Below are 12,600 nucleotides of genomic sequence, written 5' to 3' on the forward strand. Positions count from 1 at the left end.
TATTCACTGGATCATATGTCCATGAGATTAGATCACAGGGTTTAGCTAACCTGAAATACTGATCTGCATATGAATACGTAATGATAACAAACACTTAACCTAGGCTTTGTTGTCATGTCTGCAGAAGAATAGGTATATTGAGTGAGAGAGAAGGGAATCTACAGAATATACAATCAATGTTCAATTATTCAATGGTTGTTAGAGACATAAGTAGGGTGTAATGAACACAAAACCCATGTTTAAAGAGGACAGACATTGGCCTGTTCAAATACAACCTATGTTATGAATTTGGAAAGAGATTTACTTTATTTCATTTTGAAATGAAGTGAAGATTATATTCACAGCAATTTACAAAATCAGAAAAAAAATGAATGAATTACCAGCAAGTACAAAAATGATTAAAAGAAAAAACATTTCTTTCAAAATTGGTAATAAAAAAATTCCCAAAGCAATAAATACCTATTTCATCTCATGGACTTTGGCTTGTTCTTTGAGTTGAAAAAAAAAAGTTTATTTATTTGGAGTGTTTTCATTTGAATGTGGGAACTACACTTCTAAATTGTTGCAATATTATGAAAAAGACCAAAAAAATATTGCAAATATATCATTATACTCAATAATTGCGATTGTGTTTATTTGTATGATGTTATCAAATCACAATCCTTTTTGGACCTTGTGTAGAAGGTTATATCCTAATTCTCAGCAGTTAGTTAGAAACACAAAATGCCTATTAAAGATCTGAAATAACTGCAAAATAAACAAATATTTACACCTTGTATTAAAGCTTTTACTCAACACTCAAAAAGAAAAAGACTGTTAAATATTTATTTTTGTAATAATAATAATAAGAAAAAAGACAACTTTCCCAGACAAGAGGTACAGAATAATCAGGATTATTTTTATTAATTCATCTTCAGTTTCAATAATATCATTACAGAAAAAAAACATCCTCTTCATAATTTGTATACAGTAGTAGTAGAATGCTGTGTCATTGCTTCATTACAAGTGCTGGTCATAGTTTATAGTGTGTGCAGTGTGACACTGAGTTCAGTCCAGTGTTACCAATCACTCAGTACAAAGGCAGTTTAACAAAAACCTGCTTCTTCTTACTCAAATGAATCTATCTGGGTTTGATTCATCCTCCTTGGGCAGGTGTCAGGACGTGTTCTGATGCTGCGTTCGTGTAATAATGGGTTTATCGTAAATATCAGCTGCCGAAAAAACATGTCAATTTAAAACTTCTTTTATTTAATTTGATGTGGTCTACCACTGTATGAATTTGCAAAATAAGTCACCCTGTTCTTCCGTTTTTTCTTATAAGACATGAACCCAGCATGAGCCACTGATTGACATATGGTGCATTTGAGGTAACTGGGAATGTTCTGATATCTGAGCTAGAGGAATAAATGAGAAGACAGTGTGATACCAGAGTCTGGACTTTGATTATTTATTTTTTTCGCACCACTTGTCACATAAAGAACTGTAACATTTAGTCAGATCAGAAGTCGTGCCCAGGTGCTGCACCCTCGTCTCACGCCTGAAATGACACCTGCCTAAAGAGGAGGACACGCCCCCTTTGTATTGGCATGCAAGTGAGAGAAGGAGGGAAGAAAAAAAGGAAGATGAGATGTGAGGAAGGACAGGGGGGAGGGGTGGAGGAAGACTGCATCAGCCTATCAAGAGAGAGGGGTCAAAGCTCAGGAGTTCTCTATGGTGCTGCATTCAGTTCACACAGGAAATATAGAAGCTTCTGATCTTGACGTCATATATTTTGGGGTTACTGAAGATCATCAGAGGCATCTAGGAAAACATCTTGGGTTGCGGTTTAATACACTCTTTCTCTTAGGAAGGTTCCTAATAACCCGGAAGAACCTCAGTGGCAGCAATGATAAGAGCCGTTTGAATTCTCTATAGGAAAGGAGCTTCAATGCTTCCCAAAATATATATTTTTAGCTTAGGATACGCTGAACAATCCTTTACGAAATTAGAGAAAACTAACTCACAATTCCTTGTGGTTGCAACATTTAAGGTATGGCACCATTCGACCAATCAGAAACAACCAATATTGACCGACAAACACAGATCATTTAAGTTGTAAAATACCTATGTTTTGAAGTTTGTCAAGTTAAACCAAAAAGTGAGGTTTTTAAAAAAAAAAACATTGTAATGAAGTAATATATTTCTCTTTCGGCCGCGTTTAAAAGCCTGCTTGAAAAAATATGATAAGAACGGTGAGGTATCTAGATGCGCTGCTAATCCATATACAGAAACATTTTGTAGTTTTCCCCCTCTTAGGAACATTGTCTTTTCCTTAACCCCATGAAAGATCAAAGAAAAGTGTTTAGGAAAGACATTGGACCAGCTTTTTTTTTTAAATGTTTGACCACTTTAAGTACCATAAATTAAAATAAGTACCATCATTTTGTACTGTTATTCCAATATGACCTGAATGCAGCATTTGACCTTGTGTATTTGTGTGGCACTGATAGGAAGAATCAGGAGAGCTAGAGGAGTTAAGGTATGGTGCATAGGTGAATGCTTGGGACTCACAGTTTGCATATGATGCATTTGAACGGTCCTTGTTAAATTGGTAAACCATTGAAGTGTTTGATCAGCAGGATACAGCAGCTAACTGGCTCAAGCTAATAGTAAACTTTGATTGTGGGCTAAATATCAAACATGTTTTCTTTATTTCTCAGTGATGCTCAGACTATGTACAGTATATTGAGAGACAGCGTTAAACTGTTTGGATTATTTTGACTTTAACGAGCACCTTAACACGGTTGTGGTAGGAAAAACACTAGTTGTGTAGTTCCCGAGCACCTGAACGCGACACCCTGCTTTCAGGTGATGTCGGGTCGGAGTTTTCTCTGAATTGGGAAAACGGTCTGTCACAACTCACTCAAGCAGCACTTTCGCTCATGTTGTTGTGGTTTGAAAAAGATGGAGGCGGCTGATTGGCCAAACAGAAGCCAGCCTTTGAGACTAACCGGCACATATTCATTCATCTTTGGCTATACTTAAAAGGACATATTTTTCTCCGTAGTCAACAAATCACATGAAAAGTCCCAAACCAGTTATAAATGAATCCTATGATGGAATATCATGTGTGCATCAAACCCATAATATCTTCTTCCTGCCATAGAGCTCCTTTTTGTCCAAAATTGACAAAAAACACATCGCTGAGTCACACTTTTGAACAAGTGAAGTCCATTTGTTTTCACCTTGAACACATGGTCTATGGTTCATTTTGACTCAATCACACAGATATGTTACATATTTGAATTCTCCGTGGCAAAAAAGAAGTCCCCAACATGTCATGTTTGCTCAAATTCTAGAGTAGCATGTAAATAACTATTATGGTACATTTTGTTTGTTTTATGAATTTTGACCTGTATGTGTAAAGTGTCTCAGAGCACCTTAAAAAGCAATCTATAAATATAACATATTATTATTATTATAAGTGCCCAGCTGTTTTTGTAAATGCACTATTCTGTCCCGTTTAAAAAAAAATGGTTATACATTTTGGTAAATACGACCAAAGTAAAATAACGAGATTAATAAAAAAATATGAAGCATTCTGCTCTCTCATCTGTGTTTATTAATATGAAGTTAAAGCCAGCAGCTGGTTAGCTTAGCATAATGACTAGAAATATGACAATTCTGGTCATTTTGATGTGATTTGTTGATAATAGAAAAACATAGAATTTCACAACAATATCCTCTAATAGTTGTAGAGATGCAAATACCAAGTTGTTATATTTTGTACTGCAGTTTTGTGGTGTCAACTATGATGTTGTGTAAATCAAACACCACAAGTGGTAAGGTTAGACTAATACTTTATACTGTATGTGGCTCACCTGACCTATGACAGAAAAAAGTCAAGTCATATTTATTTTTGATCATTTCTGTGAGTCATGAAAAGTTTTAATGTCTCAGTATGATTAAAACAAAATTAAAAACAAGTTATCGTTGTATTTTTTGGCAAAAATAATGTTATATATATATATACTGTACTGGCACAAACTATATCAGCAGCTTCAAAAAATGATGTCTTTATACGCTCATATTTCTGTCAATAGTGTAGGTCGGGGAGGCGTAGTGATACTGCAGGGAGGGGGTTTCAATATGGTGTTCTAGAAAAGAAAAGAGGGTGAGAGAAAAGGAAAAGAAGGAGGTGGAGGAAGGAGTCTCTAAGTCTCTATATCTACGAGGGAAAAATATCCAACGCACAAAGCAAATGAACAGGAGAGAAGAGGGGATGATTACTACTAAGATGATAATATTCAATCAGAACCATGATAATAATAATAATAATAATAATAAATAGAATATTAATTAACAATATTAATAATCATTATCATCAGGATAATAATATTACAGAATAAATCTCGTATTTTATATATATATTTTTTTTCTCCATTGAACAGTGATCTCCTCAGAGCAGACCAATGAGGTTTCAGCCTCCGCTGGCTCCGATTGGCTGTTGCATATGACATCACAGCTAATGGCGACCAGGTAGACATGCATCACTTCCTGCCCCCGCCCGTTTCCTGTCCTGACAGGAAGTCCTGGCACTGCCATGGTAATCGGTAGCGAGTGACATAGAAGTCTGGGGAGGACATTTGTTGGCGTTACAGTTGGATGAGCGTTCCTAATATAATGCTAATATAATGCTAGTATATCGTACCTGCATCATAGCCGTCCGATGACCATGACGTCGACGACCTCTCCCTTATGCAGCTCCACATACTGCTCTGTTTTGGGAGGTAACATCAGCAGACCGTTGGCGCTACGCATGGACATTAGCCTGCTGGATACCTGGTTGCCTGGAGACGGAGAGGAGGATTATAGGTGAGACTGAATGTAGGAAAGAGTGGTGCAGGAATGAGTCCTTTAACCTAGAAATGAGTTAGCATTTTAGCACTTCCAGGTTCCCTTGTGTGTTGTGTCTTTTTTTTTTGTTATGTGTGTTTTTGGTTAGATGCCTGAAATATTATCCGTGGTTAACACAAGCTGATGAGTTAGCCACCCTTAGCTTAGCGATGGTGACGTGAAGTCATGCCAATGTAAGGCAGTTAGCTTAGCCCAGGGATGGGCAACTTGGATGGTGGTCACACACACACACACACACACACACACACACACACACACACACACACACACACACACACACACACACACACACACACACACACACACACACACACACACACACACACACACACACACACACACACACACACACACACACACACACACACACACACACACACACACGGGGAATGATTATGTTAAGAGGTGGTTAACCGGTTTATGTTTGGGTCGGATTTTTGTGTTGACAATGTGGTTTGGAGTTTAATTGTGTCACCTGTTGACGGTAAGCCTGGTGGGTGGGGCTATGGGTTCAAAAGGGACGGGGTTGGCCCTAGAGGATGTCACTCGGGGGAATGTTGCAGTGAAGGCAACAGCTGGGACGTGTTCGGGAGATGGTTGCAGAGAAGGCAACAGTAGAACACGTTTACTCTCCGTGAGTGATGGACGGCCTGATTTGGACGTTTATTTTGTTTGTTTAAGTTGTGCTGGTTTGCTATTTTTTTTGCTGCTGTAATTAAAGTTTTGGAGCTTAAACCAACCGACTGGGCCAGTGTTTTCGAACGGACAAATAGAACCCCGTCACAGCAACCTTTAAAACCAGTAAAAGACATTTATGCAATCTTACTATCTTTGAACTCTAAGACAATATCGAGTCTCATAAAGTATTAAGAAATGTATATATTGGCCAGCCCTTTGTGGGATGTGTATCATTTTATGATACACATCCTTCTGTGTCGGGTTTGGTACACCTGATGATATGGCTGTGTGTATATATGTGCATATGCGTATCTGCGTGAGTGTGTCCTTTGCCCACCTGTGCTCTGTGCCCAGGGCAGGGGCTCCTGGTGGTGCCAGGTCAGAATACAGCGGTGGTACTCTGGTCTGGGATCCAGCTTCACATCACAGGAGAGCTGAAATACACACAAACACAATGTTAACATATTTCATACAGATTTGATGTGGACCAAGAGCACAAATGAGGATTTGAATCAAATGAAAACAATGTTGTCCAACAACAGTGCTTGCAAGTGTATCACATTGTATACATTTTGTAGGTTACTGTTAAAGGCTTTGGTTGGCTAGCGTTGGCCAATGGGTTCCGAGATGCATTTTCATTTTGGACAGAAGGTTTTCAGAGACTGAATGCCACATAATAAGGTAATAAGTATAGTGCATTTATGAAACTTTCGAATACTGATATACTTCGGCTTTAAAAAGTGCAATTACTAAACTGTGCAATACTCACACCGCTATGGACATTATTACACTGTATATTTGGCACAATACTTTGATTTTCAGCATTAATATAATTATTCTTATTAATACACTCTTATTTATATTAATATAATTAATGGATATTTGTACATATTAATTGTTGTTATATATTGTAGTTTACATTTTTACTTTATGGTTACAAAAATAATTAAATCTTTTCTAAAATTAAGCAATTGTTTCAAGGGAAGGGATAAATAAATTATTCAGAATCTGATATATTATTATTGTGTGTGTGTGTGTGTGTGTGTGTGTGTGTGTGTGTGTGTGTGTGTGTGTGTGTGTGTGTGTGTGTGTGTGTGTGTGTGTGTGTGTGTGAGTGAGTGAGCATTACCCTAGCTTTAATAATTGTAGGTCTAGGATCCAGAATGCCTTGCATCTTCCTCAGAGCAGGAATCACAAACAGGTTACATGTCACCACTGCAGACACTGGGTTACCTGCAAAACAACAACACTGTGTTACTAAGGCAACTGTACACAGGAAAAACATGCAAACTACAATCATCAGTCGAACGTTGATACCATTTATATTGGGGCTTAAACAATAGTGTCCATCAAAGTATTATAATAATATCTACTCAATAAAAATGTTAGAACTGTATAATGGTTTGAGTAAACTGCCGATACCTCTTTAAACCTCTAGTGGTACATAAAGACACATCCCTGTGTGTGTATTGTACATGTACTCACTTTAGTAAATGTGTATTACGGTCATAACTAACACAGTGGACCTTGTACAGGACAGTGACATACTTGTCGACGATTTTCAGAAAACTGCCAGTTGGTCATTTGTGCAACACATCAGAGGAAGCATAAGCAAATCAGATCTCGTTGGGGGTGCATCTTGTTTGCAAAGATATACAGTATGTAGGCAAATCACATTATTGCCAATTCATTGCGAAAAAGAGGCTGTGGACTACTATGGGCTTCAGTTTTCTCATCTAAAAGCTCAAATGGGTCTATTTGACTACACATGAAATACAGTGCCACACGATGAGTCTTACATTGAGTGAGACAGGGTTAACTATATATGCACAATAAATGCCAAGTTTGATCGTTTTAAATAAAAGAAATGTGGCACGCTCCCTTATTGCTGACACAACATGCCTTCCTTCAATAACCTTTAACTACATTATGGCAACAAAAGAGTTGTACAGAGGAACAAAGTATAAGGCTCAACTTTGTTTAACGGGAACCAGCTATCCTAGTCTTAGGTCAAGCAGTGGTGCAAGAAGTATTCTGATCCTTTACCGAGTAGAGGTACTAATACAACACTGTAAAAGTACTCTCCTGGATTGAAAATGTTACATCAGTAATTGCAAGTAAGAATAATCAGAAAAATTGCACAAAAAACACTATGTTTTTTGTATTAACTGATTTTTTACAGATCATATTTTATCAAATCTTTGTATGCAAACATCTTAATTTGCAAAGTCCATTCTCACTAAAGCTGTCATAGTATTATTGACTTCACTCAAAATGATCTATGACGCTGTAAATAAATAGTGGAGTAGAAGTCATATGTGGCAGGAAATAAAGTACCTTCAAATTTGAACTTCAGTACAATCCTTGAGCAAATGTACTTTGTTAATATCGAGCACCGAGTTAAAGCCTTCTGTAAAGTTAGGAGCTGGTCATGGCTTCTTTAGTTTCAACCAGTTAGTCGTTTGTTAAAAGTGACTTTTGTCAAAACATCTGTGGTGCATTAAAATTATCATTCACCATTCCTTTTTCAAATTAAGACCAATTAAATGGTAAAAATGAATTGAGATATTGTAAAAAACATAAACGTATGAGAAAAGACTACTATATCCTTGTCAAACAGACCTCCTGGTGCCAACCCATTCAACTAGTTTTTGACTACAATATCAACTCAGCATGAAACGAGCTCTGATAAGCAGGTAGAGGCAGAAGGGAATGAGGGTCATTAGGAGGGCTGAAGAGAACGAGGACCAGGACAAGAGGCTGGGTAATCAAGGTTCCTATGTAACAGCCTGAAGGACAATTGGTTAATGAACCAATGACTGAGAGGTCAGGGTATAGACATATGGATACTATATAGCTAATTTAATCAAGGAAAAGAGCATATGGGAAGTTAATAACTAAATTAAGTTTTTCCCACAGTGTGTTACACTATACAGATGTCATTGGCGGTCAAGTAATTGACTAAGCAAAGCAAAGAGGAATTCCTGGACTTTACGTATTTGAAAGTGTCCATATAGCTTTTCGTCTGAATGCAAAAGTAGGTTTTCTTTTGTTCCAAAGAATACAAGAGCATATTTGGAAAAAGTGCTGCACCCAGCATATTTTTTCAGAATTCTCCAAACTTTTGTATGAAGCTGCTCCGAGCACTAGTAGCTGACAATCACTCAACTTTGTGACATCACGGTCACTTCTTCTGAGGCAATCCTATGGTTGGTTCTCATGGTGAAAATACAATGTCACAAAAGACATCAAAAGTTTCGAAACACAAAAGTGATGCTAGTCTATCATTCAACAGCGGTTAGAGTAGTATATGATAGAAACAAAAACCCGCATAAGGCGGGAATGCTTTTTCCTCTTTGCATTGTGTTTAAGGCATGGTCCGAATCTGCAATTAGAAACACGGAAATCTTTGGTTCATTGCTTATGTTCACTGTAAGAAAGTGGTGCAGCAATGAGTCCTAAAATCCGATGTGAGTTTGCATTTTAGCACTTCCAGTTTGGATTGTCTTGAAGTGATTGAAAGTCTTTTGGTTCGCCACCTAAAATAAGATCTGTGGTTAACACAAGCTAAAAAGAGTCTTAAAGTTTTGTTCTACAACTTAAAATAAGTCATTAAATACACCAAGCTGAAGCTTGAAGCTACTATGTGTCATAAGAACTGTGGCTGCTAACAAGTGGCTAAAATAAAGCCCCGGCCAGCGGCCACACGAGGACGATAACGGTCGTATCTGCTACAGTTCACTATCAGATAGACGGTTCGGCCACACAAGGCCGACATGGAAACGCAGAAAACGATAACGGGTCCCAAGGTGGGTAGATCTGCAAACGAAACGCTCTGGGGGGGGCAAACGGCTCCGTGTTTACGCCCTATACGATCATTTCCTGATAACGATGAAGCCATAGCCCCGCTTCTCCCCACCTCTGCTGCTCAGAGATCAGCTGCTGGGCTGTCAGAAGTGGGGGAGGAAAAGAGAGGCTCCGTTTTGTATTCTTATATTATTATATAGAGTCGTTATTCATTTGTTTTAAAGCTCAATAAATAACAAAGACCTTTGACCCGCACCTTTCTAATTTTGTCCGGAAGATTTAAATTTTAACGGACATGTTGACTGGCGGAAAAAAATCCAACTGAAACTCTGCCGCACGGTCCCCTCGTCCCTTGGAAGAGGCGGAGAGGTGGGTGTTTGTCATCTGCTGGTGGACTACCGGGGAGATTTACGCTACACAAAGCAGATAGCACCTATAAAAACTTAAGCATAGACGTTTTAAAAAAGGGGCTACTGAATCGACTTTTTAAAATTATATTTAAAGAAAAGGCCCTGACAAAACAGCAGGGCTCCATTTCAGTAACTATTAACTATAGAAAAAAAAAAGACAGCAACAGCTGACATCAAATCTTTGCTGAGCCTAAGGATAATCATAAATAAATAACATAATAAAAATAAATGTATTGCAATGCTCAAAACAGCAGCATCCAACAGTCTCTAATCCATGTCACTGCATGCATGCATGGAGCAGCTGAAGCACGGAGATCATATCATTCTGTCTTGTATTACTATCCCGTCGTTCACTTAACGTTCGCGAACGACACATCACTAGTCTCGTGTGAACGGACACGTTTCTGGTGCCTGTTGCGTGTGGACGGAAGGCTTTTTTGATAACGATTGCGATCCGTTCGTAGGGTCCGTTACCGTTATCATCCTCGTGTGGCCGTGGTTTAAGGCTACTAAACGTCATCACGCCAATAATTAGCCGCCATTAGCTTAGCGGTGGCTATGTGAAGCAATTGAACTGAATGTAGTTTGTTATTAGCTTGTTCCTTCTTGCGGTTGCATTTATGCTTCAAGAATCTGAAAGTGGTGCTAACATGTGGGGATTATCCTGCTGAACAAAACGAGTAAATAGAATATAAACGTGTCAGAGCTTTTATTCTTTGCAACATTCCAAAATCCCATTGCTGTTTGTCGAGGGAGCCCGTTGTGATGCTGGCTTCCAGGTCGGAATACATCATCCCTGCACCCCCTCTATACCCATGACATATTGCATTGAAATGTGTTGGCTCCTCATATATTGAAGTGTTTGGGGTAATAGCTAATCTACATGTTTTCTAAGACGTCTTTCTTTGGGATAAAAGAGGATCTTTGCAGCAGTCATTTATGGGTAATCATGGGTTAACTTTCAGGACCTACTTCCTGTAGGTGCAGTGGATAGTGGTTGCCTGGTCTCGGCCTCACTCGGGGCTACGGCCTCCAGCAGGGAGGGCCCAGTCACTCTGAAGTTGAAGTTTCCTTTAATAACAATAGCAATACATATACATTGCTAGAGTGGAGGAACGATTATAACACTCCAAATCAAAAAGGCCCAGACTGGCCACGGGACACTATACTGTAGGGTTCCTTTACATTACCATGGCAACTTACTGACTGGGGTTCTATAGCAGCAGATATACACTTCTTGTGGTTAGCTGCTCTTCAAAGGACAGTTCTGCCCATTTCTAATCAGTCCAATCTTTTCAATTTGTTTCCACTGTATTAGTTGGTCATAACAAAAACTAAGTCTGTTGTCTGTCGCAAGTTGGCTCCTTCCATTTGGATCCCTATCCCTGCAGTTGACTTGTTGAATAATTATTGTATGCATGTCTACAATATTGATGTGTAAGTATGTCACATTGGAGAAAAGTGTCAGCTTAATAATATGTAATGTAATAGGGACAGGTACATGTCAAAAAAAACAAAAGAAACACCAGCCAGGAACTGTACCAACACATACTGAGATTCATGTCAAATTAATCAGATTTCATTGATATTTCTGTATAACTGTGTGAATTGTAAAGATATGTTACCTATCAATACCATGCTGCTTCAAAACCTTGGCATCGCTTATCAAGGAAATCAGCAGATCTTCTCAAACGGAAATGACTGGCGTTTAAAGGAGAGTTAAGCAGAAAAGGATTAACCCGAAGGAAACTGAGGCCTAAAACCAAGCTGCTAAAAGTGCTTAACTTCGGGGGGACATTAATATATGAACAGTATAAACTCAAAGACGCTTGACGTCAAAACAGAAGCAGAGTGTTTACTATGCAATCCCACAAAATGTAGGCATCATGACATGTCAGGCTACATCACTGTGATATTTCACAGCATCAACACCCATCAATGTTCCAGAACAGCATAATTTTGATCATATTTGAGACAAGCATGACTTCTGTTATGTTCCTGCAGTGTGTTCTTTGGATGTCAAATGTCTTCACACAGCAGAGAGCTGGAATAAGTCCAAGTCATAATATGTTGTTTAAAACGCACATTACAGTACATGTTTGAGCCATATGCTATTACAAATGAACAAATTGAGTTAACTTGATTTATATGCTTAATAGACAAACAGGGTCCAGGAAAAAAAAAAATGGGAAGAACTGTTTTGAAAGGCAGAGTGAGGCGGGTTTTAATCAAATAAGCGGAACCTTCTTCTTACGGGACCTGAAATCTACAGACAGAACAATACTGGCTTTTGCTTCATATTATACAAGTATTACTGTATATCAGCTTTATATAAATCCATCAGTAGCATAAACCAACCATTCACACCAAGGACAGCTCGAGTACATACACACAAGACAGGGACTGATATTACATGTGGGTGTGGAGGGGAAAAAAGAGAAATAGCCAGCAATACCCTAAACTCTAGCACAGGCTAGTTAGATTAGCAGCCATCCTGCTGGCTAACATCCGTGTTCATATTAGCAGGAAGTCTTTGCAATAGTGTGACTCTTGCTTAAGCTGCATCTATTACCACAAGGGGCATACCTGCTATTCTGTATAATGGTGTGTGTATTGCATGTGCATGTGTGCACCTACCTGTATACTGTGTGTGTGCGCATTCAAACAAATACAAGCCAGAGTCAAAAACTGAACTTCCCCCTAGTGCTAGTGTTAATTGAGTTAGTTAGTAAGTTACCCCAAAGAAATAAGGAACACATGAAGTAGAGATATTCTTCTGGTTTATTTTGACATCTAGCTATGATTTGTC

The 12,600-nt window shown here is 38.5% G+C and overlaps 1 protein-coding gene across 2 annotated transcripts in view; it reads right to left on the reverse strand.

Annotated features, from left to right (window-relative positions):
* Positions 1 to 877: 877 nt before the first annotated feature.
* gphna (gephyrin a) overlaps positions 878 to 12,600 on the reverse strand; it is a 34,696-nt gene continuing 22,973 nt past the window's right edge. For both annotated transcript variants that reach the window (XM_034234752.1, XM_034234751.1), the window contains 4 exons: positions 6,704 to 6,807; positions 5,912 to 6,008; positions 4,691 to 4,829; positions 878 to 4,612 (listed from right to left, as the gene is read on the reverse strand). In XM_034234752.1, coding sequence (XP_034090643.1) covers positions 4,696 to 4,829; positions 5,912 to 6,008; positions 6,704 to 6,807 — 335 coding nt within the window. In that variant the 3' untranslated portion in view covers positions 878 to 4,612; positions 4,691 to 4,695. The remainder of the gene's footprint in view (positions 4,613 to 4,690; positions 4,830 to 5,911; positions 6,009 to 6,703; positions 6,808 to 12,600) is intronic.

This window comes from Gymnodraco acuticeps, unplaced genomic scaffold, assembly GCF_902827175.1.
Source record: "Gymnodraco acuticeps unplaced genomic scaffold, fGymAcu1.1, whole genome shotgun sequence".
Lineage (NCBI taxonomy): Eukaryota > Metazoa > Chordata > Actinopteri > Perciformes > Bathydraconidae > Gymnodraco > Gymnodraco acuticeps.